We start from the raw sequence: 27,477 nt of genomic DNA, 5'->3' as shown, positions 1-27,477 counted from the left end.
GGTGGGGAGGGAGGCCAGTAGACAATGGGTGTGCCAGGGCTTCTAGCCACTGCAGACAAACTCCAGATGCATGTGCCACTTTGTGCATCTGGCTTACGTGGGTTCTGGGGAATCAATCCTGGGTCCCTAGGCTTTGCAGGAAAGCATCTTAACTGCTAAGCCATCCCTCCAGCCCCGGAAAAAAAAAAAAAAAGTTAATTCCACTATAGCTTTTGGTATTCTCAGAAAAAGCTGAGATCTGTCTAGATGCTCTCAAGAAAGAAGTGGTTGGGCTGGGGAGATGGGTTAGCAGTTCAGGCACTTGCCTGCAAAGCCAAAGGACCTAGGTTCAATTCCCCTGGACCCATGTAAGCCAGTTGCACAAATGCATGCATTGACTTCATTTGCAGGAGCTGGAGGCCCTGCCATGCCCATTCTTTCTCTCTCAAATAAATAAAAAAAAATTTAAAAAAGTTGTTGAAAAATATTCAAAAAAAGAAAGAAGTGATAGACACACTAGGGTATATACACAATGGAATATGCAGCCTTAGGAATAGATATAAAGGCTGTAGGTACATGGGACACAATTGGTCAAGCTGGGTTAAAAGTACATTAGAATTTTCTGTACTCTTGGCAACTTTTTTTTTTGAAGTTTGAAGTCACTTGGAATTATTATGTTTAATAGAATACAAAATTGACTGAATACTAACATTGAGAAAAGGTGAGTGTACTGGCTTTATAGAAGAGACATATAGAATGACAAAATGTGAAGTGGGATTATGGACTGTTACCTATGTCACATTATTAATAGAGCAGCAGTAAAACTCAAATAAATGTAACTTGGCTGGGCACGGTGGCACACGCCTTTAATCCCAACACTGAGGAAGCAAGGTAGGAGGATTGCTGTGAATTCAAGGCCCTGCTGAGACTACATAGTGAATTCCAGGTCAGCCTGGGCTAGAGCGAGACCCTACTTCAAAAACAATACAAACCAAATAAATAAATATAACTCGAAGCTAAAGGCTGCAGACATTGTGATGGTGAAAAGGGAGGCAGGCATATGGCTTCTCCATGGAGAAGTTCCATGTGCCCAAGAAGCTGACTCAGCTACTAGGGCAAGTAATTAGCAGCTTTGGCAGCCCTGAAACTAGTGCCCTCTAGACTGCTGGACTTACTGAAAATGCCCATGACTCAAACACACGGCCCTGTGCATAGAAGCACTCTACCACCACTGAACTGCATCCCCAGCCTGCCATGATCTCTTTTATCAGAGTTCCAAAATTCAACAACTAGAGCCTTTTCCTGAGTATAAGGCCCACCGTGGGATACTTAGGGGTCCAGAATCTCTTAACTAGTCTAAGCACCCAAAAAGAGCGCTACTTACTTGTGGAAAACTGCTATTTTCTTCAAAGTTCCCCTGACTTGGCAACAAATGTGCCTTACCGCTTTCATAAATACTCCAGAAGAGGAGCCAGAACTTGGTCAGTCAGGGGAAGGAGAGGCAATCCATCATTCTGTCCAATCAAATGTGTAAAAGTCAGATCTACATAGGAACCTAACCAGGCCTCACCTAAGTTTGCCTTCTGCCAAGCCAGAATGAAGGAGACAATGGAAAGGGTATATGTGTGAGAGAGTGGTAACTGTCCACTGTAGCTGCTTCTCCACTGGCAGAGGGAGTCGAGGCCAGCCTTGGTGGCTAACAAGTATAACCAATAGGGTGTGCAGAACTAGTGGTCAACCATGGCACAGCTAGCAAAAGTAGCCTCAATTTAGACACCAGGGAACATGTAGTCTCCTTAAAAATCATTAACATAGGCCGGGCATGGTAGTACAGGCCTTTAATCCTAGCACTTGGGAGGCACAGGTAGGAGGATTGCCTTGAGTTCAAGGCCACCCTGAGACTACAAAGTCAGTATGGGCTAGAGTGAAATCCTACCTGGAAAAACAAAACAAGACAAAAAAACCCATCAAAAAAATTTATGTTTGAGATTTCCTTTAGTAATATATTGATGATTTTTTTTTTTTTTTTTGGCTTAGTGTTTATACACTTGCCTGCAAAGCCAAAGGACCCAGGTTCAATTCCCCAGGATCCTCATAAGCCAGATGCACAAGGTGGTGCATTTGGCTGTAGTTCGTTTGCAGTGGCTGGAAGCCATGGTGCACAATCTGTCTATCAATCATCTATCTATCTGCCTGGATAGAGATAGATTGAAGTTTCCAAACAAAGAGCTGTGATGACTGAGACGGCACCACAGGCAGCAAGCAGGCATACGTGTGGACAGAGGCAAGGGGGCCCAAAAAACCTGAGTCTGACATCCCCCATGAAACTGGCAATTCTGGGACAGGTGATCCTGATATCAAATACTCGTTGAGGGACACAAAACAGCAGAGTGTTTATGCTGCCTTCAGAAGCACTTACTAAGAAAAGCTATCTTTAGTTTAAACTTTCTGACTGCTAATTTTAACAGGAGTTCTGGCCCTTGAGAGAATCCCCTGGGCGGCAAACTACTGGAGGCAGACCCGTGGTCCTGTGGTTTATTGGCACCTATCTGGGGAGCTTTCTTCTCTTCCCATCTGAGTGATTTCCATGGTACAGTAAAGGTCTGCAGAGCAACCTCACAGGAGAGCATTGATTGACCTCCCCGAAGGACAGGTTTTCACCTGATTTGGACTCTGCCAGGCCCTTGTGTAGGCACCAGTTGTGCCATGGCCAGTACCTCCTGGTCCCCATGGCAGCTGTTGGCCAGTGTCCAGCTTGCTGGAAACTATAGGAATGTCTTGACAGAGTTTAGCCTACCCCCTGCTGACCCCAAGACACCAGGCAGTACTGACTCAGGTGGAACACGGAAGTGACAGGCACAAACCCTGTCAGCTTCATCTCAACACCTGTCCACACATAGGACAGTATGTGCCACAGAAAACACCCAGCTCACCAGAGCAGGTTATGTGAAAAGGAGGAGCCATGAGAACTGAAACTTAAAGAACAGAAACTGCATTTTGTTGTCACTAGTGGTGTTTGTTAGGGAGTGGCAGAGTGAGACCCAATTCAGTCAGAAAGACAGCCACAGATAAGACATTGCCAACTAGCCATTTTTAACTGCAGAGTACAAGCATCAGAGATGTCACCTGACATGGACCAGTCTCAACGCAGTGGGCTTCAAGCCCCAAACCCCAAACAGCTGGTCACCTCTGACTTGTTCTTTCACTAAGGACAGCACACATGCCAAGTCCATAAGCACTGAGCTCATGGGTATGGTGCTGAGACTGTCTTTCATCCTGAGAGCTACCAGGCCCAGGGCCAAGCTACAGCTCAGTCCTTCAGAAAGGACACATCTTTCATCAGCCCCCCCCCCCCCAAGCTCCACCTCAGGTACACATCTTCTAAACTTCTATCCCAAGGGCTCTCAAGTGGGGTGAGACTTGGTAATAGCTGGAGACATTTTTGGATGACAGAAATAGGAGAGGGAAGCTGGGCGTGGTGGGGCATACCATTAATCTGAGCACTCCAAAGGCCAAGATAGAATCACTGTGAGTTCCAGGCCAGCTGGAGACTAGACTTCATGGTGAATTCCAGGTCAGCCTGGGCTAGAGTGAGACCCTACTTCAGAAAACCAAAAAGGAAGAGAGAAATGGGAAAGGGAGAAACATTCCTAACATCCAGGGATAAAGAAGCTGTGAATCTAAACATCCTAGGATGAAGAGGACTTCCACAACAAAGCAAGACCAGGCCCAGGAGTCAGCAGTTCCTGCTGAGAACCTAGTCTGCCCAGAAACTCAGACACCCCACAAGACTTTCACAGGCTCTTCCAGAGCTCTGTTCTGTAATGCACCACCTCTCAGAACAGAAGCAAGTATAAGCACAGGCTTTAGTCCCCTTACAAAGTGCTGTCCAGTCTGACAAGGCATTACAAATTTTAATATGAGCTAGGTGGGGTGGCACATGCCTTTAATCCCAGCACTTGGGAGGCAGAGGTAGGAGGACTGCCGTGAGTTCGAGGCCACCCTGAGACTCCATAGTGAATTCCAGGTCAGCCTGGGTTACAGTGAGAACCTACCTTGAAAAACAACAACAAAATAATTTAGTATGGAGGCTAGGGAGATGGTTCAATGGATAAAGGCTCTTGCTCCACAAGTCTGCTGACTCAAGTTTGATCCCCAGCATCTCCATAAAGTCAGACACAAAGTGCCACATACATCTGTAATCCCAATGCACAGGTAGCGGAACCAGGAGGCTCCCAAAGTATGGTCATTCCAATGGTAAATAAGATTGACCCTGCAACAAACTAGATGTAAGGAGAGGACTGACACCTTAAGGCTTGGCCTCTGACCACGCACACCATGGCACACGTGCATCTGTACACATCTGGAGTTCGTTTGCAGTGGCTAGAGGCCCTGGTGCACCCATTCTCTCTCTCTCTCTCTCTCTCTCTATCTCTCTGTCAATAAATAACAAATAAATTTAAAATATCAAAATTTTTTTTGGGGGGGGTTTTTCAAAGTAGGGTCTCATTGTGTAGCCCAGGTTTACCTGGAATTCACTATGGAGTCTCAGGCTGGCCTTGAACTCATGGCAATCCTCCTACCTCTGCCTCCCGAGTACTCGGATTAAAGGCATGTGCCACCATGCCCAGCTTGCTTCCATTCTTTTTTTTTTTTTTAAATTTTTTTGTTTATTTATTTATTTGAGAGAGACAGAGAGAGAGAGAATGGGCACGCCAGGGCCTCTGGCCACTGCAAACGAACTCCAGACGCGTGCGCCCCTTGTGCATCTGGCTAACGTGGGTCCTGGGGAATCGAGCCTTGAACCGGGGTCCTTAGGCTTCACAGGCAAGCGCTTAACCGCTAAGCCATCTCTCCAGCCCTGCTTCCATTCTTAACTGTGCATTTCCCTTCATCTTTCATATTTCTGTCTCATTGACAACTGTTCTCTAGCCACTTTGTTGACAATTGCCAAATTGCTCTCCAAAAACATTCTAACAACAGTTGTGTGAGTACACTTACTTTATCATCGTTTTGCCAGCATTGGGTGTCTGTGTCTCGTAAAAATACTGTCATCTCTCTTGTCTACTCTTCTCCATAATCATAAATGCACAGTGCTCTCTCATTGCCTTAGCTTGGCCTTGGGGGATTGGTTGGAGACTCTTGCAATGCTGAGGTAGAGGTGTGGCCTGCTGTCTGGATGTGAGCCATAGAAGAGAGGAGGACTGTAGCCCCAAGTGGCCAACTGAAGGTCAAATGGGCTGTCTTTTCCTCAACAGTGTCACAGTGGGATGCTTGCCCTTGGGTCCTTGTGTCTGTGTGCTCTGGACAGGCTAGCCTCTTCATCTTACCTCTTTCCTCTGTGTTTTCTACAGTATGACACCGTTCCTATCCAATCCAGTGTGGTACTATGTGCCTGCCCGTCCCCATCAATGGTGAGGTCCCAGACTGAGTCCGGTGTGGCCTCCGGCATTCCTAGTGGTGTCAGCAGGCAGGGACCCACCATGGATGGCACCGCAGCTGAGTCCCGGCCAAGTACCACTTCGCTACAGCATCCTGCTCAGCCACCACCACCACAGCCTCGCAAGAAACGGCCTGAAGACTTCAAGTTTGGGAAAATACTTGGCGAGGGCTCTTTTTCGACAGTGAGTATGTGCTGCTGCTGCTACTTGTTCAACACATGTGATTCTTTTGTGATCCCTGGTGGTTGTAGGCTTGGAGCTAAGATACCCACCTCAAGGCAGTGTTCTTCCCAGGAAATGGGTGCCTCTTACTATGAAAACCACTGGAATCTTGGAGAGGGTGGACTCCCTCCAGCGCACTGTGTGAGGAGCATGACTAAATACCTACCTAAATCTGATTTTGTAGATGAAAGCTTAGAACAAAGTCTTGTTGGTCATGGTGGCATGAATCTTTTCCTGCATATAGGGGGCTGAGGTATTAGGGTTTGAGGGCAGGAGCTTAGGCCTGCCTGACAAGAAACAACATGAGATCCTAGCTCAGAAAAAAAAAGCATCTGTTGATTTGTGTTATTTTTTTTTGGGTGTGTGTGTTTCCCCAATTTTTATTAACATTTTCCATGATTATAAAAAATATCCCATGGTAATACCCTCCCCCCACTTTCCCCTTTGAAATTCCATTCTCCATCATATTCCCTCCCCATCTCAATAAGTCTCTCTTTTGTTTTGATGTTATGATCTTTTCCTCCTCTTTTATGGTCTTGTGTAGGTAGTGTCGGGCACTATGAGGTCATGGATATCCAGGCCATTTTATGTCTGGAGGGAGCACGTTGTAAGGAGTCCTACCCATCCTTTGGCTCTCACATTCTTTCCACCACTTCTTCTGCATTAGACCCTGACCCTTGGAAGATGTGATTGAGATGTTACTCAGTACTCCAGTCACTTCTTTCCAGCACTATGTTACCTTCTGAGTCGTCCCAAGGTCACTGACATCTGAAAAGAGAAGATTCTCTACCCAAAGTGAGAGTCGCGTTAATATAGAGAAGTGCTTACTGGGCAGTTCAATAAGCATAGTATATACATTTATCAGCAGATGTTACACCCCTAGGGCTCATGACTACCCTGTTTTAAGTTTTCAGTATCAGGGATGTATTCCCTCCCATGGAGCAGGCCTCCAGTCCCATTGGAGGGCAGTTGGTTTCCACAATGACAGATGTGTCATTGTTGCACCCATTGGCTCATTTGGCCTGGCTGGCCAATTATAAGGCTTTCAGTGTCCACTGTTGAGTATCTTCACTGGTAGTATCTCTTTCTCCCATTGAACTACATGTAGAATGACTTCTTCCAGCTTCCTTCCTTCCTTCCTCCCTCCCTCCCTTCCTCCTTCCCTTCTGTTTTTGTTTTTGTTTTTCGAGGTAGGGTCTCATTCTAGCCCAGGCTGACCTAGAACTCACTCTGTATTTTCAGGCTGGCCTCAAACTCATTACGATCCTTCTGCCTCTGTCTTCCTTTCTTACTGAACAATCCTGAGAAGGTTTTCAGTCCCTTAGATTTATCAGTGTTAGTATCTTTTTGGAGATTTTTGTCCTTCTTTATGTCTGATTTTTGTTTGCCTCAGTGCTATCAAGCCATACTCTGCGTTCCCTGGCTCATGTTTTCCTCTGCAAGCAAAGAACTGACTACTGAAAGCAACAACCCCTTTGCTGAGGTAGGGCCTATGAGGCTAAGTGGCTGCAGTGGGCTCAGGGTTTTGACCATTTGGAGGAGCTGTGGCCTAAGGCACATTCTCAATCCAAAACAGCCGGCACTAAAACAGATTTCCTGTGACCTCAGTGCTTGGCCTTCAGTCTGAGATGGAGGCTCCAGGGTAGCCCTGGAGGCAACTCACTTTGGGGGAGTTCCTGTACTACCACACCAATCCTCCCTTCCCTTCCCCTCTCCCTTTCCTTTCTCCTTCCCTTCTCCCTGGAATTTACTATGTCGTCTCAGGCAGGTCTCGAACTCATGGCAGTCCTCTTCTGTCTTTTTCCCAAGTGCTGGGATTAAAGGTGTGCACTACCACACCCAGCCACAGTAGACTTTCTTAAACTTGACCTTTGTAAAGAATCTATATATGAAATTTGTTTTCCTTTTCTCTTTTATATAGGTATGAAAGGTTTTTTTTTTTTTTGTTTTTTTTTTGGTGTTTCGAGGTATGGTCTCACTCTAGCTCAGGCTGACCTGGAATTCACTATGTAGTGTCAGGGTGGCCTTGAACTCTTGGCGATCCTCCTATCTCTGCCTCCCAAGTGGTGGGATTAAAGGTGTACACCAACACACCAGGCATGAAAGTATTTTTTTTTTTTTCCTCCTACCTCTGCCTCCCGAATGAAAGTTTTTAATATGGATAACATGAACTATTACCTTGCTTGTGTTCACAATATTTGTTTTAATTTATGCCACATTTAAAGCCCATGTACTTGTAAAATTTTTAAAATTATTATTTAAAAAATATTTATTTTTTTTATTAGAGAGAGAAACAGAGGTAGACAGAGAGAAAGAAGGAGGGAGAGAGAGAATGACAATATGGGCATGCCAGGGTCTCTACCCACTGCAAATGAACTCCAGATGCATGTGCCACCTTGTGCACTTGGCTTATGTAGGTACTGGGGACTTGAAGCTGGGTCCTTAGGCTTCACTGGCAAGCACCTTTAACCACTAAGCATCTCTCCAGCCTTTTTTTGGGGGGGGGGCTTTTCCAGATAGGGTCTCACTCTAGCCCAGGCAGACCTCAGACTCACAGTGATCCTCCTACCTCTGCCTCCCAAGTGTTGGGGTTAAAGTCATCCTGGGGTTAAAGGCAGCTTCCAGCCTTTTTTTTTTTTTTTTAAGGCTAAGTGTGACCACACATATCTGTAACCCCAGGTTTTTTTTTTTTTTTTGTTCATTTATTTATTTGAGAGCGACAGACAGAGAATGAGGCAGTTAGAGAGAATGGGTGTGCCAGGGCCTCCAGCCTCTGCAAACGAACTCCATATGCGTGTGGCCCCTTCTGCATTTGGCTAATATGGGTCCTAGGGAATTGAGCTTCAAACCGGGGTCCTTAAGCTTCACAGGAAAGCGCTTAGCCTCTAAGCCATCCCTCCAGCCCTCCAGTCATTTTTTTTTTTTTTAAATTATCTTAGGGCTGGAAGGATGGCGTAGTAGTTAAGGTGTTTGCCTGCAATGCCAAAGAATCCAGGTTTGATTCCCCAAAACCCACATTAGCCAGGTGCACAAGGTGACACATGCATCTGGAATTTGTTTGCAGTGGCTGGAGCCCCTTGTGCATCCATTCTCTCTCTCCTCCCTCTTTCTCTCTGTCAAATAAATAAAAATAAATTATTACAAACATTTTTATTTTACTTATTAGAGAGAGGCACAGATGGTGAAAGCCATGTACTTTTTGATTTGTCTTTTTAATATTTTATTTTTATTTATTTGAGAGAGAGAGGGAAAAAGAGGCAGAGAATGGGTGCGCCAGGGCATCCAGCTGCTGCAAATGAACTCCAGATGCATGCACCACCTTGTGCATATGACTTACATGGGTCCTGAGGAATTGAACCTGGGTCCTTTGACTTTGCAGGCAAGTGCCTTAACTGCGAAACCATCTCTCTAGCCCAGATTTTTTTTTTTTTTTTTGAGGTGGGGATTCACTGTAGCCCAGGCTAGCCTGGAATTCTGTATGCAGTCTCAGGCTGGCTTCAAACTCACAGTGATTATCCTACTTCTGCCTTCCAAGTGCTGGGATTAAAAGTGTGTGCCACCACACTCAGCTTATTTTTTATTTATTTTTGTTTATTTATTAATTTTTGGTTTTTTCAAGGCAGGGTCTTTCTAGCTCAGGCTGACCTGGAATTCACTGTGTAGTCTCAGGGTGGCCTCGAACTCATGGTGATCCTCCTACCTCTGCCTCCTGAGTGCTGGGATTAAAGGTGTCTGCCACCACGCTGGGCTCATCCTTTATATTCTCTCTGCAGGGATGTAAATGAGGTACCATCTTTCCTGGGTGGTGCTGTTGTCCTAACCCTGTGCAGTTTTTCTTTCTTTCTTTCTTTTTTTTTTTTTTTGGTTGTTCAGGGTAAGGTCTCACTCTAGTCAGGCTGACCTGAAATTCACTATGTAGTCTCATTGTGGCCTTGAACTCATGGTAATCCTCCTACCTTGCCTCCCGAGTGCAGGGATTAAAGGCATGCGCCACCATGCCCTGCCTCTGTGCAGTTTTGAAACTGAGCTGTAATTTGCCTGCATGCTGCAGACTTCTTCCTGGCCCCTTGGGATCTGTAGTCCTGGACCTCAAATTAGGTGTTACCTCTTTTTTTTCTCTTCATTCCTGAAGTAAAGATTTCCAGGAGAGATAAATGGCACACAGTTACCAGGCTGAGCAGGGAACTGACTTGGCAGAGCTGAGCACTGGTGCTACATAGCCCGCCCCTGAGGACACCCTTCCCCATCCCATCCTGGAAACATGGCGTAGTACGCTCAGCTGATTCTTTGGGAGAAGACCCCCTTTGTTCCTGTGGGAAACCTGCTTCTCAGGAGGGATTCCCTTGATTGGTGGCATTCGCCAATGACTCCTCCTTCCCTTTTCCCATTAATGAAGCTACTATATGTGCTTATGAAGGAGTGTGATACATAACCTACAGAGGAATGCCCTGCTGTGGCCCCTTCCCCTCACCCCAGCAGCTAGGAGCCATCCATATACAATATGCTTCTTTGAGATCTTCCCACCTGAGCACATTTAACCTGTTCCTGATAGCAGTGGCCTTCACAGTGCTTTTCCAGGCTTATTCTGAGGAGTTCTGTCACAGGCTGTGACTTACAACCTGGGGCTAGGTGGCCCTGCCGTGTTGCTTTCTGAAAGTCTTCCCAACAGTCCCAGAGATTTTCCAGGGATGGGTTTTATCTGTTCTTTGCTCCTCAGGCCATTACTCTACAGGTGAGAGTGTCAGGAGATAATTTGCATGTTTCATCCATGTTGATGCAAAGCTCCTATGGCAAAGCTGCCATGAGCATACTTTGGCAAAATCTTGGGCTTGTCATCTGTTCCTACTTTGGTGCCTCATGTGTGTCCATGGTTTGCTAGTATGAATTGGTCTCTCCCTGTGGGGATGCTGCATTGAGTGGGCCTTCTGTACCCTAAAGTGAATCCTGCATGTAGGTTCAGGTGTGTTTTACATAGGAGCATTCTAAAAGGGTGGTTTATTCCTGTGTTGGTTTAATTCTGTGTACCTATTATAACCATGTATTTATGCCATCAAATGTGTGTGGCAACAGTTATTTGGAAAAGTCTAAGTAAATGGCAGCTTTTTGCAATGGGTCCATACTGAAAAGATATATTCTTGAAGTTCTTATTACTATTACTGCTGTTTTTGGTTTTTCGAGGTAGGGTCTTGCTGTAGCTCAGGTGACCTGGAATTCACCATGTAGTCTCAGGCTGGCCTCAAACTGCCAATGATCCTCTTACCTCTGCCTCCTTCCTCCTGAGTGCTGGGATTAAAGGCATGTGCCACCATGCCTGGCTTTGTTTTATTTTTTTGGTTTTTCGAGGTAGGGTCTCACTCTAGCTGAGGCTGACCTGGAATTCACTATGTAGTCTCAGGGTGGCCTTGAACTCCCTGTGATCCACCTACCTCTGCCTAAAGGTGTGTGCCACCACATCCAGCTTGTTTATTTATTTATTTGAGAGAGGGAAAGAAAGAGAGAGAGATAATGGGTGCATCAGGACTTCCAGCCACTGCAGATAAACTCCAGATGCATGTGCCATTTTGTGCATCTGGCTTATGTGTGTCCTGGGGAATTGAACCTGAGTCCTTTGGCTTTGCAGGCAAGCGCCTTAACCACCAAGCCTTCTCCCCAGCCCTATTTTTGTTTTCTGAGACAGGGTTCCACTCTATCCTTGGCTGACTTGGAACTTACTCTGTAGCCCTGTCTCTCCTTGAACCCCTAAAGTGCTGGGATTTTTTAAAAAAAATTTTATTTATTTATTTGCAAGGAGAATATAAGACACCAGCCACTGCAAACTCCAGATGCATGCACCACTCTGTGCATCTTGCTTTATGTGGGTCCTGGGTAATGGAACCTGGGTCATTAGGCTTTGCAGGCAAGTCCCTTAATTACTGAGCCTTTTCTCCAGCCCTTGAAGTTTTTATTCATTTTTATTACTTATTTATTTACTCATCTATTGGCTTTTTCAAGATAGGGTCTTGCTCTAGCCCAGGCTCAACTGGAATGCACTATGTATTCTTAGGGTGGCCTCAAACTCACATCGATCCTCCTACCTCTCTTCCCGAGTCTGGGATTAAAGGCATGTACCACCACACCCAGCCTTCAGTTTGTTCGTTCGTTCGTTCATTCGTTCTTTTACTTTTTAAGTTTATTCACAATAGCCACAGCTTTTTAATATATTTTATTTATTTGAGAGAGAGAGAAAGAGGCAGAGAGAGCACGTGAGAGAAAGAGAGAGAGAGAGAGACAGGGAGGGAGAGAATGGGTGCACCAGGGTCTCCAGCCACTGCAAATGAACTCCAGATGCATGCCCCCCCGCTTGTGCATCTGGCTTACGTGGGTCCTGGAGAATCAAACTGGGATCCTTTGGCTTTGCAGGGAAGTGCCTTAACTACTAAGCCATCTCTCCAGCCCATCCTTCAGGTGTTTTCTGAGGTAGGGTATTTAATCCAGGCTAACCTGGAACACCCTCTGTAGTCCCAGGCTGGCCTCAAACTCACAGCGATCCTCCTACCTCTGCCTCCTGAGTGCTGGGATTAAAAGAATGCACCACCATACCTGGCCCATTGAGATTTTTTAAAGCAAGTCTCAATAGCTGTGTGTAATGATATTTGGAAATTTAATAAACAACTTCACTTCAGGGGGCTAGAGATGAGACTAGGTTTTATGTAGTATCCCAGGCTTACCTGCAATTTGTAATCTTCCTGACTCAGGCTCAGAAATTCTATGATTACAGGTGTTTATTGCACTGTGAAATTCCTGGCCACTAGCTTAGTCATGAACCCTCAGAAAACAATGGCATGATTCCTATGTTTACTGTTAGGTTAACTGTTAGCCTTTAGAACATATTAACATGAGCAGTGGCTTCCTGATGTACTTGTTAGGAAAGGACCCAAGTATTTAAATGTAACTTCAAGCTTTGTATGGGGGTAGAACAGCCTGTCCTGGGTGACAATGACTTGTCAGACTGTCTCCTTGTTATTACACAGTGTTTTTTCCCCTTTTCTTCCCAAACCAGGTTGTCCTGGCCCGAGAACTGGCCACCTCCAGGGAATATGCTAGTAAGTACTAACTCTAGTTGTGTCTGGGATTCAGGGACAGCTCAGTTTTTATGTACGTGGCAGCTTGGTTGGCGGGGCCCAGGGGTTTCTATGCAGATTTCAGAGTTTAGGACAGTCTTTTACAGACCACAAAGCTGGTAAGGGTGATTTTAGATAAATTATAGTTTATACCAGTTACCTTTATCAATTATATCATTGCTATTTTTCATCATTTCCAATGATAGTAACTCAATTCTCTCTCACCTTAAGTTAAAATTCTGGAGAAACGTCACATTATAAAAGAGAACAAAGTCCCATATGTAACCAGAGAGCGAGATGTGATGTCACGCCTGGATCACCCCTTCTTCGTGAAGCTTTACTTCACATTTCAGGACGACGAAAAGCTGTGTATCCTTTGTGTGGTCAGCGCTGTCTGAAGTCACACCAGCAGCCCCCGTGTTTGAGTTGTGACTCCATGTTTTCTCAAGTAGTCTTCCCTTGAAAGAATACAGCACAGGTCCTGCCCTGACTTCGCTCAGGCAACTGGCAGTGTCAGAGCATGGCTGAGGCTCACTGCAGGCTCTGGAGGGAAAACCATCCCATGGTGTTGACGGTCTTAATTTTTTTTAATCTTGTTGTTTTGTTTCTTTCAAGGTAAGGTCTCACTCTAGCCCAGGCTGACCTGGAACTCACTTTGTAGTCCCAGGCAGGCCTCAAACTCACAGCAATCCTCCTACCTCTGCCTCCTGAGTGCTGAGGTTTTTAATTTTAAGCATCTTGCCAATGGGTTGTTGCTTGTTGTTTTCTTTTTAAATTTTTTTCTTTATTTATTTGAGAGTGACAGACAGAGAGAGACAGAGGCAGAGGGAGAGACAGAGAGAGAATGGGCATGCCAGGGCTTCCAACCACTGCAAACGAACTCCAGACACGTGCGCCCCCTTGTGCATCTGGCTAACGTTGGTCCTGGGGAATCGAGCCTTGAACTGGGGTCCTTAGGCTTCATAGGCAAGCGCTTAACCTAAGCCATCTCTCTAGCCCTGTTGCTTATTATTTTAACCCTGGTTGCTGGACATTGATTGCAAAAATGACCCCTCATTCTTCTAACAAACACCCAGGAATGTCTGTTAGGTGTTAAATCCTGCTTTTAAATAAAGCAAGGGTTGGCAAGAATGGTCTTGGGTGTTCTTGGGCTTCTGGAGAAGGCATCGGCTCTTTTGCCCTGAGGTGTGGGGTTTGCTTCGAAGGAACACCCTTACTGGGCATTTGAGAAGTGACTCATGGAAACCTGAACCTTTCTTCTCAGGCCCAGGGAACTGTTGTCCTCTTGTGGTTCTTTGCTCATAGGAGTAGATTGTTTGTCCACTGTTGCCCTTCAGTACTGCGAAGGCCTTCTGGCAGCAGATTTACTTTCCCTGTGTCTTTGTCTTGATTTGTCCATGTACTTCACTCCTCCTATACTTGCGAGCCCTGCCTGGTCCCCTTTCTGAGCTTTTGTTTAGGAATCAGGAAGGTGAGCCCATGGGTGTTGAGCCAGGTCTTGCATGAGCATGGGTGGGAGTTAGTTATTGGAGTAATGAGCAGTTGACAAGTGGCTAAACCACTGAACATGACTCCCCTTCCATAGAAAGTATTAACTACCAATAGCTTGTTTAGGAGGTATGGAATGGAATGTTGGCAAGTTTGATTTTGTGCAGATAACCATGGCTGCTGTGAGTTCATGAGTGTAATAGCCATGTTATTTCTGGAAGACAGCATTCCAGACTCCCCATACTCTGCTTTGAACATCTTCTTGGTCTTTTTTCCATGATTTTCCCTTAGCCTTGGAAGGGATCAGATAGATATCCCAAACACATCATCGTCATTTGAATGAAGCTTCTTGTGGGCCTTGAAGCTCTGTCACTTGTCAGCTTTTTGTCACTGTGCTACAAAAATGCCTGAGGCAGCCTGCTTTGCCAAGTTGATTAGATCATACTTAGGAGGCTGAACATCCAAAAGTGTGGTACAGACTGTAGCTTTGTGGCATGTAATGGACAATACTGTGTGTGGAAGATCTTATCCTGAGCCAGGAAGCAGGGAACATGTGTAGGGTGGGGCTTGCTCTTCTCATGACAATCCTTTCTGGAGAATTATCAGTTATCAAAGTCTCAGGAGCCCTGTAGCCCAAGGACTTCCCATGATGCCTTGCCTCTTAAAAGTCCCAACACTGCACAGTACTTCCATCCAAGGAACTAGGTCTCTAATTACATGCATCCTTGGTGGACACCCAGACCATATCTAGACCATGAACAGCCCAGTCAGAACTATACACATGCATTTCTCCCAGGGTCACAGTGTTGCATCAGTACTTAGCCCAGATGAGAATGCTCATGCTATCTGACTTCCAGGTGGGACTGGGCAGAGAAGTTTAGGTTTGTGAATGGGGATTCTAGGTCTTTGTCTAGTGGCACATATTGTTCATGATGCAAGACCCAGAAGGTGGTAGTGGCTTCATTACCTCCCATGAAAATGAGACTCAGTAATTTCTGCCCCATTTAGGATCCTCAGTTTACATTGAGTTGAGAAAGAAAATGAAACTCTGCATAAAAACATGCCAAGATAAGACGTCATCCTTCCTTTAGCTGTAATTTCCAGTGTGTGTGTGTGTGTGTGTGTGTGTGTGTGTGTGGTGGGGGGTGGGCACTTGGTACATTTGCCTCTCACTATCCTAAAGTAACTGTAGATGAGCCCACCCACACTTGGGACAGGTGATGTGAGGCAGAGCCCAGGAACACCCCTGACAGGCTGAAAACAAGCTGGTAGAGATCACACAAGGACCAATGAAGTTTTTTACTGATGCATCATGGAGGCCTGAGAGGGTAAGCACAGAGGCCTGGCCAACTATACCCTATTGTCATGGGAAACTTTTCCCTTGGGGAGATGGGAACACATGCACGTGCGCACACACACATATACGTCTTCTCTCCAAATAGGGATCAGATGGCAGACCAAAGTCCAGTTGCCCTGTTGCAGTCAGGTTCATATTGCTGACAGAAATCACTCAACCAAGAGTAGTTTTGGGGGAAAAAGAGTTTATTTTAGTTTATAGACTTGAGGAGAAGCTCCACAATGGCAGGGGAAAATGATGGCATGAGCAGAGGTTGGCCATCATCCCCTGGCCAATGTAAGGTGGACAACAGGAACAGGAGAGAATACCAACTGCTGGCAAGGGGAAACTGGCTGTAACACCCATAAGCCCACTCCTAACAATACACTGCCTCCAGGAGGCATTAATTCCCAAATCTCCATCATCTGAGAACCTAGCATTCAGAACACTTGAGCTTATGGGGGACACCTGCATCAAACCACCACATTCTGCCCAGCCCCCATAAACTGATAACTATCTGTGATGTAAAATGTTATGCATTCAGTCCAACTTTAAAAGTCCCCATAGGGGCTGGGGAGATGGCTTAGCGGTTAAGCACCTGCCTGTGAAGCCTAAGGACCCCGGTTCGAGGCTCGGTTCCCCAGGTCCCACGTTAGCCAGATGCACAAGGGGGCGCACGCGTCTGGAGTTTGTTTGCAGAGGCTGGAAGCCCTGGCGCGCCCATTCTCTCTCTCTCCCTCTATCTGTCTTTCTCTCTGTGTCTGTCGCTCTCAAATAAATAAATAAAAAATTAAAAAAAAAAAAAAGGTGTGCGCCACCGCACCCGGATTAAAAAAAAAAGTCCCCATAGTTTTTATCCTAATGATGTTCAAACATCCCCATAATTCAAGGTCTTTTTTTTTTTAATTTTTATTAACATTTTCCATGATTATAAAATATATCCCATGGTAATTCCCTCCCTCCCCACCCCCACACTTTCCCCTTTGAAATTCCATTCTCCATCATATTACCTCCCCATTACAATCATTACATATATACATAATTACATATATACAATTACATATTACATATATATACAATAATTACATATATACAATAACAACCTATTAAGTATCCTCCTCCCTTCCTTTCTCCACCCTTTATGTCTCCTTTCAAGGTCTTTTTTTTTTAAAGATTTATTTGTATTTATTTGAGACAGAGAGAAGATAGAGAGGATAGAGAGTGGCTGAGAATGGGCATGCCAGGACCTCTAGCCACTGCAAACGACCTCCAGATGCATGTGTCACAATGTACATCTGGCTTATGTGGGACCTGGAAAATTGAACCTGGGTCCGTAGGCTTCACAGGCAAGCACTTTAACCGCTAAGCCATCTCTCCAGCCTAATCTGAGGTATTTTAACTGAGCCATAATACTAAAATAATCCCCCCCACCAAACCCCATAATGGCACAGAATAGACACTCACACTGCAAAAGATGGCACTGGGCATAACAAAAAAATACTCAACCAATACAAGATTTAAACAGGGCAAACATTAAACTGTAGCTCCAAGTCCAACAACTCTAGTCAGTGACAAGTCTCCAAGTCTGATAATTCTAACCAGCAACAAGCCTCTGGAGCCTTCCAATTCTGCCCCTCCAGCTAGGCTACTCATAGTACTGGAAAACTTCATCGGGAACAGCAGCTTTCCTTAGCAGCCATCTTGTCCTGGCATCTTCACTGGGTCTCCTCTACAACCCATGGTCCATCCTCATGGCTCCATCAGGTTTCCATGCAGGCATCCAGCAAACCTGCTTCACACTGCCCATAGCCATTTCCAAAACACAAGACTGTGTTGCAAACTCAGTGACCCTCTCTTTCCTGTCTGCCTCCCTTCCCTCCTCTCCTCTCCTCTCCTCTCCTCTCCTCTCCTCTCCTCTCCTCTCCTCTCCTCTCCTCTCCTCTCCTCTCCTCTCCTCTCCTCTCAGTTCCTTTTCCTTTTCCCTCTCCCTTCTCCCCTCTCCCCTCCTTTCCTTTCCATTTCGTTTTTTGAGGTAGAGTCTCACTGTAGCTCAGGCTTACCTGGAATTCACTATGTAGTATTAAAGTGGCCTTGAATTTACAGCGGTCCTCCTACCTCTGCCTCCTGAGTGCTGGAATTAAAGGTGTACGCCACCACACCTGCCTTTTTCCTGCATTTCTTATTCTCCATAATACCAGGTAGAGTGCCAATTTGCTAATCCAGGGGGGAATAAAGCAGACTTTGACAAACAGGACACTCCTTGAGCATCCAAGCCCCTTCAAAGAGTCTACATTCTTCTTGTTGCTCCAGTGTAGGTTAGCTGGCCCAATCTCAATGGTTGTAATCTCTCAATTGCAGCTGAATGGGCAGCAGTTTCACCCAAATACTTCATTTTTTCTGTGCCATATCCCTCTGTTCACACCAGTCCATTTCTATGCAATGCAACCCTGCACAAGTTCTCAGGACACGGCTGTAACAGCAAGCCTCTCATATGAACTGCTTCTAGCCCAGCCCAGGCAAAGCTCTTTCTCACCCTCATAAGCCAAACTTCACAGTCCATAGTTCTTACTGCATTCAGGTCTTTCAATTCTGACCAGAATAGTCCATGAAGCTGTATTTACAGCACTGCAGGGCATCTTTTAGGTCAGGATTTCAAATTCTTCCACATTCCTTTTGAAAATCAGCTCCAAAAGGCCAAAGCCACAGAGTCAGGTGTCTTAGCAGCAGTCCCACTCCCCTGGTACCAACAATACTGTTGCAGTCAGGTTCACATTGCTGGTAGAACTCACCTGACCTAGAGCAGTTGTGGGAAAAAGGGGTTTATTTTGGCTTACAGACTAGAGGGAAGCTTCATGATGGTAGGGGAAAACAGCATGAACAGAGGATGGACATCACTCCCTGGCCAACATAAAGTAGACAACAGGAACAGGAGAGAGTGCCAACCACTGGCAAGGGGAAACTGGCTATAATACCCATAAGCCCACTCCCAACAATACTCTGCCTCCAGGAGGTGTTAATCCCCAAATCTCCGTCAGCTGGGAGCCTAGCATTCAGGCCACTGAGTTTATGGGGGACACCTGAATCAAACCACCACATGCACCAATACTAGGTCAGTGAGCCAATTAAGTTTACTGGGGATCATTTGCAGAGCATGAAGAGGGGTTGTTCATAGGAATATAGAGCCCCCAGTACAGCCACTCTGATGGAGATTCCTGTGTCAGAATTACTCCTTAGATGTTCCTCCCTAGCCTCAGGATGAGGACTTACTTACAGAGCATGGGGACTCCAGAGCAACCACATAGCCAAGAAATCTCATCCCACCCTGAATGATGACTTCCCTGTGGCCGCTTCCAGAAGCTTCTTGTCCTTGTCCAGAAGTGTGAGACCATAGAGCAGCGCTTCAGTGGGACTCTGTACCAGGATTAGCCCCACAGTGCTCCTCCTTCAACCTGGGGGTGAGTGCTTATTTACAAAGCATGAGATCCCAAAAGCAGCACTTTAGTGGTGCCTACAATACTGGATTTCCTCCTCCTCCTCATGCTTCTCGGTCAGCCTTGGAGCTCATTGATTTTTTTTTTTTTTGCCTTCTGTTTACTAATTTATCTTCCCCTGAGGCCACAAGACTTCATGCATTATTACACACAACCAGCGCAGGCACTTGAATCTCAGGTGGGGATCTGACAAGCCCTCCACATGCCTTCTTTCATGAGTTGTCCCTGCTGCTTTTGATGAAGCTGGAAATAGTTGTTTACACCTTTCAATGTTGAGGAAATTTGTCATACAATACCTATCATGGTACAGTCTTGAACCCAGAGCCTCAGCAGAGGGGAACCTTCTTCCTCATACACAATTGTGGTTGTTTGGTGGTTGGCTGCCATTTTCCATTTCCCACCAGGCCAGTCTTCCTGCTTGTCCTTGTGGTGCCTCACTTGTAGCATGGAGGCAAGAACTGACAAGACTGGGCTGTGGCCCTGTCTGTTTGCTGTGACTTTGAGTCATTGCCTAATCTTAGGACCAGATGCCCTCTCTGCAAATTTGAGATTTTGAGCTCTCAGACTCTGGCTCTGTTCAGATGTCTCCCAGGAGCTATCCCACTCTTTGTTACAGAGGACAGCTAGTGCTGTCCTGGAGCACTTGCTGTGGTCAAGGGGATAAAACGATGTTCTTAGGGTATACATTGCACTGATAAGGTTTGGGAGTCTGGGATCAGGAAGGGTATGACTGCAGAGAACCAGTGGTCTGAGTAATCTTGGGTGCCTGTTGTGTCTAAGAGCTACTGGTCACCTCTGCTTCTCCCCTGAGCAGAGACCCAGAGAATGCCTTTTGCAGGAACTGATGAGGGATCAGGTAAAGAGCAAAACCATGAAGTCAAGAAGAGTACGAGGTTGACCCCATCTCCCTAAGTGTGTCAAGGCTGAGCCTCATACCTGTTCTTCCAGCTGGTGTGACCCTTGTAAGCCAGTTCAGGTAAGATCGGAACTGCTGCCTTCATGGCACCTGCCTCACTTATGAGGGAGCAGGCAGGGTTAGGTGATACGGACTTGTTGAGACCCTCTCCATTCCTTAAGAGGGGCTTGCTTGTTATTAAGGCTTTCTGTCAGTCCGTGTCTGAGTTGAGAGGCATGGATGGTCGCAGATGGGCTTGGCCAGGGCCAGCTTTAGTTGCAGTCCCTTTCTTTTTGAGTCTGTCCTGCTTTCTGTAGATTGTCAGGCTCCTTTCTTGGTGGTTGATGCGGTGCTTTAGCAGACAGGTGTCTAGCCAGGCCCTTGGAATAGGACCCACCCTTCAGACATGGTCTCCAGTACTACTGCTCAGGGCAGTGAGTACTCAGGCCCGTAAGTACCAGACGTGTAGTACCTGGAGATTTCTCATAAGAGGCACATGTTTAGTGCTTTGCAGGAAAGTCATTTCTAGTCAGTTTTCATTTCCCTTGGAAGAAGGAAAGTACAAGTGGCACACATCACAGCATGGTGGAGCTGAGGAGCTGCTGGCTGTCTCACATCTCTCTCCAGCAGGCACCACTCAGACAGAGAAATGAACCAGGAAATTAATAAAATGGTTCCTACAAAGTATTCTACTTTCATGCAGAAAAGCAGCAGCCATATTCATGGGCTGTTAGTCGAGCCATGGAGTCTTATCAGTCCAGACAAGGCTGGCAGTGGTGGTCCTCCCTCAGGGTTCTGTTAGGACCCTGTCTATAGAACTGTGTTCTTTGCACAAGAAGCTGACCATATGCTGTTGGTGCTTGGCCAGGAATGGTAAGCCCAACAACCATCTTGAGTTCCCTCTCACGCCACATTCTGGGGACCATGTTCTAGAAGGGTTCCTGAGCTTAAGAGGAGGTGTCTGTATTTTCCCAGGGACTAGGTCATTGTCTTCTTAGAAACCCTGAGTTGGGGTAATAGATCCTTTTTCAAAGAAGATTGAGCACATACACCTCAAAGTTGTCCTTTGACCTCCACACGTGTGCTGTGGCAAACATGCACATACAAAATTTAAAAAAGAAACCTTGCAGCCGGTCATGGTGGCACACATCTTTAATCCCAGCATTTGGGAGGCAGAGGTAGAAGGATTGCTATGAGTTTGAGGCCACTCTGAGATGACAGAGTGAATTCCAGGTCAGCCTGTGCTGCTAGAGTGAGACCCTACCTTAAAAAACCAAATAAAATAAAATATAAAAAAGAAAGAAAGAAACCTTGCACTATCATCTGTTCTTGGAACTGGGGCCTCGATCTCATTCAAAAAAGGGTGACTGTTACATGCTTTTAATCCCAGCACTTAGGGGGCAGAGGTAGGAGGATTGCTGTACGTTCAAGGCCATCCTGGGACTGCAGAGTGAGTTCTAGGTTAGCCAGGGCTACAGTGAGACCCTACTTAGAAAAAACAAAATCCCCTCCCCCCCCCCCCAGAAAAGGTAACTGTCTTGGAACATGGGTGCTTTCAGTTTGCTTTTGATTATAAGAAAAAAAAATGTTCTTATTGAGCTGTTAGGGTTTGTTTTTAAAATTTTTAAAAATTTATTTAGTAGAGAAAGAGGCAGAGAGAGGGTGAGAGAGAGAAAAGCAGAGGGGGAGAGAGAGAGAATGGCCATGCTAGGGCATCTAACCACTGCAAACAAACTCCAGATTCCTGTGTCACTTTGTGCATCTGGCTTACATGGGTCCTGGGGAATCGAATGTGGGCCCTTTGGCTTTGCAGGCAAGTGCCTTAACCACCAAGCCATCTCTCCAGCCACTTTTATTTTATTTTATTTTTTGGTTTTTCGAGGTAGAGTCTCACTCTAGCCCAGGCTGACCTGGAATTCACTATGGAGTCTCAGGGTGGCCTCAGACTCATGGCAATCCTCATACCTCTGCCTCCTGAGCGCTGGGATTAAAGTTGTGCGCCACCATGCCCGGCTCCAGCCACTTACAAATTTTTTTTTTTTCATTTATTTGCAAGTAGAGAGGTGGGGCAGGGAGAGAAAGAGAAAGGGCACACCAGGATCTCTTGCCGCTGCTCATGAACTCCAGGTGAATCTGCCACTTTGTACATCTGGCTTTGCATGGGTACTGGGGAATCGAACCAGGGACATTGGCTTTGAATGCAAGTGCCTTAAACGCTAAGCCATCTTCCTAGTCCAGAGTAAGTTTTTTTAAATTTTTTTTTATTTAACTATCTATTTATGAGAAAGAAAGAGAATGGGTATGCCAGGGCCTCTAGCCACTGCAAACCAACTCCAGACGCATGTACCACCTCGTGTATCTGGCTTTATGTGGGTACTGGCGAATCAAACTTGGATCCTTTGGCTTTGCAGGCAAGCTCATTAACCGTTAAACCATCTCTCCAGCCCAGGGTTTGTTTTTTAAAAATGATTCTTTTCATTCTTCCTTAATTATAAAATGTTCAGATTTTGGCCTTAGTTATGCCAAAAATGGAGAGCTACTTAAATACATCCGCAAAATAGGTTCATTCGATGAGACCTGTACCCGGTTTTACACAGCAGAGATCGTGTCTGCTCTAGAGTACTTGCATGGCAAGGGCATCATTCACAGGTATTGGAGGCTGCCCTGGGTGGTGGGCACAGTGTGGTCCCTGGAATGATTACAGCCAATGAGTATGTGGCTGACAAGCTATGGCAAGACCCAAACCACTCCAGCCCTCTAGGGTCAGTACTGACTGACTTACTGCAAGGTGGGATGTAGCTGCTGCTAGGTGGTAGCTCACTGTGAGAGCAGAGGAGGCCAGCAGTGAAAGAAAGGGACCCACACCTTGAAAGGCTCGCTGTAGTCCTCTGTTCAACAGGGCCGCACGCGCTCCTTCTGGCTGGTGTTCTTTTGTCATCAGCTTTAGCTTTTATAGCTATACTAATTCTGGTTTCACTTTCATAACTTGATTCTGATAAAGTCAAATTGGAATTATCCTGTTGGAACTAAAAATGTTAGATTATTCCTCAATAACAAGTAGATTGAAAGTGGCAAATGATAGCCAGGTGTGATGGCATGTGCCTTTAATCCCAGCACTTGGGAGCTAGTGATAAGAGGATCTCTGAATTTGAGGCCACCCTGAAACTACATAGTGAATTCTAGGTCAGCCTGGAGTAGAGTGAAACCCTACCTCGAAACAAAACAAAACAAAAGGAAAAAGTGATAAGTGGATAGTGGCCATGGAGGGCCAGAAGCTGCTAAGGAGCTTATGGTAACACCTGCTCAAAGAAGGAAAAGACAAAAAGAATAGATGCAGCTATGGGGTGATGCTTGAATATCTGCTTCTGTGCCATTGGTATTTGTTTGGTTCTTGGTTGTTAGTGTATAAAGGTAAGGATCCATCAGTTTATTGTGTTTTCATCAAAATATACAATATGTGATAGTGATCCTGTTTTAGGCATTTCATCTCAAAAATAAAATTCTGCTTTTATAGGGACCTTAAACCAGAAAACATTTTGTTAAATGAAGACATGCACATCCAGATCACAGATTTTGGAACAGCAAAAGTATTGTCTCCAGAAAGCAAACAAGGTATGTGAGCTTAGCCCTGTGCTTAAACCTGTGAGCAACACACTGTGTTGTGTGGCTGACCTCAAACTCACAGCGATGCTCCTACCTTGGCCTTCCCGAATGCTGGGATTAAAGGCGAGTGAGAGAGGGGGAGAGAGAAAGAGAATATGGACATGCCAGGGCCTAGGTGTTGCAGATGAACTCTAGATGCATGTACCACTTTGCTCATCTGCTTTTGTGTGGGCACAGGGGAAATTGAACTTGGATAGGCAAGTGCACCTTAACACTGAGCAATCTCTCCAGCCCCAGAAAATTCTATTTGTTGTCTGTGTGTGTAATTATGCCAGGCTTTCTTGATGCTGTAATTAAATGCCAGCTGTATTCACCACTCTTTTCATCTGGTTTACATAGGTCCCGGGTAATTGACTCAGAACCAGCAGGCTTTGTTCACCCGCACCTTTAACTGTTGAGCCATCTCCCCAGGCTGGACAGGGCAGCTGATGAGGGATTGATGAGGACTTCTGGCTTTGCCCTCACCCAAGGGTCCTAGGTACATTCTGTTGAGGGCAGCTTAATGAATCACACAGAAGCTGCTTTTCTGTGTCTGACTTTTGCCCTTTTCATAAGAGACTCAGGAAAGCTCCTGCAAGTTCAGCCTTGAGGTTAATTTCTGACCCGTGGAGGCCTTTCTTGTACTCAGGTATGCAGGCTGCACGTACCAACAGAAAGAAGAGAGGCTAGAAGGTGTGGGTATGTTGGCTAGAGAGGGTGCGTGCAGAAGCTTCGTCAAGCTATGGCCCTAAAGCCCCACCTACGAATGGCCATGCAGAACCTCAGAGCAGCAGTCTTCCTCCCCATGGTGCTGTGGACTTTGAGAACCTCTTACAGCCACCTTGGCCTAGCACAGGCATGGGAAAAGTCTGGTGGGGTTCAGAAGTGGAAGCTTGCCTCATGATAAATTGCTTATCTTCCACTGCGCAGCACAACTCTTTTCTTTTCTTTTCTTTTTTTTTTTTTTTTGAGGTAGGGTCTCGCTTTAGCCCAGGCTGACCTGACCTGGAAGTCACTGTGTCGTCTCAGGATGGCCTCAAACTCATGGCAGTTCTACCTCTGCCTCTCTAGTGCTGGGATTAAAGGCATGCACCACCATATCCGGCCTACCAGCTCTTTTCTGTCTTTATAGTTTGTTCTGGTCATCTTCGTGGACCTGTTTCCTCCCTCCCTCCCTCCCTCCCTCCCTCCCTCCCTCTATTTATTTATTTATTTGAGAGAGACACAGAGAGAGAAAGAATGGGCATGCTAGGACCTCCACCTCCTGCAAACGAACTACAGACGCACCACCTTGTGCATTTGGCTTACATGGGTCCTGGAACCTTTGGCTTTGCAGGCAAGCACCCTAACCACTAAACCATCTCTCCAACCTGACCTGTTCCTTTTGATCCTCTTTGGTAGCTGTACCATGTACTCCCTTCAGCCTACCCACATATTCCCCATATCCTTACCCATCCTGTGTATCTATTATGTTCACCAGTTTGATAGGCTGTCATATTTTATTTTCTTAATTTTTTTTTAAAGAACTCCAGATGCTTGTGCCCCTTTGTGCATCTGGCTTACATGGGGTGCTGGGGAATTGAACTGGGACCCTTTGGCTTTGCAGGCAAAGGCCTTAATCACTAAGTCATCTCTTTGGTCCTTCCTAAAATATTTTATTTAGGAGCCAGGTGTGGTGGCACATGCCTTTAATCCCAGCACTTGGGAGGGTGAGGTAAGAGGTAGGAGGATCACTGTGAGTTCGAGGCCACTCTGAGACTACATAATGAAATCTGGGTCAGCCTGGAGTAGAGTGAAACCCTACCCTGAAAATAAAAAATAAAATAAAATAAAAAAGTACTGGGGAAAGAGGCAAATAGAGAATGGGCAAGCCAGGGCCTCCAGCCACTGTAAATGAACTCCAAACGCATGTGCTACCTTGTGCATTTGGCTTGCAAACCTGGTTCCTTAGGTTTTTGCAGGCAAGTGCCTTAACTGTGAAGCCATCTCCCCAGCCCTGTCATTTTGTTTGTTGAAATATGGTGTTGCTGTAGCCCAGGCTGACCTGGGATTAGTCACAGGCTGGCCTTGAACTCATAACAGTTGTCCTACCTCAGCCCCCCAAGTGCTGGGACAAAGGCATACATCACCACACCCAGCTATCCTAGCCTTGTCATATTTTAATTTACGTGACTTTGGCTCATTGCTTAGTTAAGTGGCATCATTTGGTTTTGGCTCTTGATTTGGATTTCTTTATTTTCAAAAGTCTCCTTAGTGTTCTCAGCATATCTTTCAGGGTCCTGGTAGAACCCAAATGCAGCTACGAAAACCCTCACAAGAAGCCATGTTCTGTGGGATCATTTATAGGGCTGAGAGACCAACCAGGCTAGGTCCTTGCAGAGGGACTGGGGTTTCTCAGCCCAGCTAGTGGGGCCAGGTGGGAAGTATGGCTCAGAACTAGCCTGCTGGCAAGACAGGTTGACTAGGAGATGGCTCAGTGGCTAAAGGCCCTTGCTTGCAAAGCTTGGCAGCCTGGGTTCAATTCCTCAGTTATTACTCACATACTCGTGTAAAGCCAGATGCATTTGTGCATGCATCTGAGGTCCATTTGCAGTGGCAAGAGGTCCTGGTGCACCTATTCTCACTCACTCTTTCTTGCAAATAAACAGAAGAACAGGTAGGAATAGCTACAGTGAGGGATCCCACTGGCTCCTGGAGCAGAGGGAGCTAAGCCAACTGTAGCACTGCTTTGAGGCTAAGTAGTTCCCGTGTTCCTTGGGGTGCTAGAGTGACTAGGAAGCTGCAGTGGAGTGGGTCAGAGCATCTAGATGTCAGCGCTGTGGCCCCCAAGAGACTGTTTCATGGGCCCGAACTGGAGGCAGTGGAATATGAAGGGTCACTAGTCTGGAGGTCTTGAGTCTTACTGCTCTGGCTCCCCTGAGTGCTCAAGCTAGAGTGACTGAGAAGAGGCTAGTCCTTGGCCCACAGCTTTTTTTTTTTTTCTTTTTTCTTTTTTTGTGGCTCCTTTGGTCTCAAGCATGTTTTGGTGTCACCAGTTCAGCAGTGAGTACCAGAGACTAGGACCCTGTGTTCCTGCTGCCTTGCTTTGGTGACAGGATGATGGGTGAATGGGATGAGCACCTCTTGCAGTTGTATGTCAGATGGGAGGTTCCAGGAAGGAGGATGCAGTGTTTGGGGGTCTAGCAAGTATCTTTAGGCAAAGTCCAGAAGTGCATCCTATTCCAGGCGACCAGCTGAGCTGGCAATCACCTCCCACCTGCTGTGTTGAGACCACTACGGAATGTACCAGAGGGGCAGAGTAGGGTGGAGGGTCAGGGATTTGTATCTCCAAGTGTGACCTTTTCTCCTTCTCCTTTTCTCAGCCAGGGCCAACTCATTTGTAGGAACAGCACAGTATGTTTCTCCAGAGCTGCTTACAGAGAAGTCAGCCTGTAAGAGGTAACCTGTTTTTATCTACCCGTACTTCTGTCTGCTAGCTGCTAGGTGTCTTCATGAAAAATTGACGTTTGAAAGAAGGACTTGAATTTATCTCTCCGTGTGTGTGTGTGTGTGTGTGTGTGTGTGTGTGTGTGTGTGTGTGTGTCTATGAGCGTGTGTGTCACGCAGTCAGAGGACAGCCACAAGTTGTTCTTCCACATTCTTTGAGACAGAGTCTTGCTGCTCCAAAGAAACACCAGTCTAGCTGTCCTGGGAGCTTTGGGTTCTTCTGGCTCTGCCTGTCGTCATCATTGCTTGTTGGATCACAAATGCATGCACCACTCTGTGTCTGGCTGCACATGGGTGCTGGAAAGATCCGGACTAGGGCCAGAAGGCTATGTAAGCAAGTTCATTTAACCTCTGAGACATAGCCCCAGCCCCAAGAGAGGGACTTTAGTGGTTCTTA

At 46.1% G+C, this 27,477-nt stretch overlaps 1 protein-coding gene across 1 annotated transcript in view; it reads left to right on the top strand.

The window, feature by feature from the left end:
• Positions 1–27,477, top strand: part of Pdpk1 (3-phosphoinositide dependent protein kinase 1) — a 97,336-nt gene that overhangs the window by 33,716 nt on the left and 36,143 nt on the right. The window contains exons 2-7 of the mRNA XM_045130132.1: positions 5,334–5,603; positions 12,682–12,724; positions 12,974–13,111; positions 22,457–22,601; positions 23,467–23,564; positions 26,957–27,032. Of these exons, the coding sequence (XP_044986067.1) occupies positions 5,334–5,603; positions 12,682–12,724; positions 12,974–13,111; positions 22,457–22,601; positions 23,467–23,564; positions 26,957–27,032 (770 nt within the window). The remainder of the gene's footprint in view (positions 1–5,333; positions 5,604–12,681; positions 12,725–12,973; positions 13,112–22,456; positions 22,602–23,466; positions 23,565–26,956; positions 27,033–27,477) is intronic.

Source organism: Jaculus jaculus, chromosome 11 (genome assembly GCF_020740685.1).
Source record: "Jaculus jaculus isolate mJacJac1 chromosome 11, mJacJac1.mat.Y.cur, whole genome shotgun sequence".
In the NCBI taxonomy this organism is placed as follows: domain Eukaryota; kingdom Metazoa; phylum Chordata; class Mammalia; order Rodentia; family Dipodidae; genus Jaculus; species Jaculus jaculus.
The sequence above is the reverse complement of the archived record's forward strand: the minus strand, read 5'-3'. Positions and strand labels throughout refer to the sequence as shown.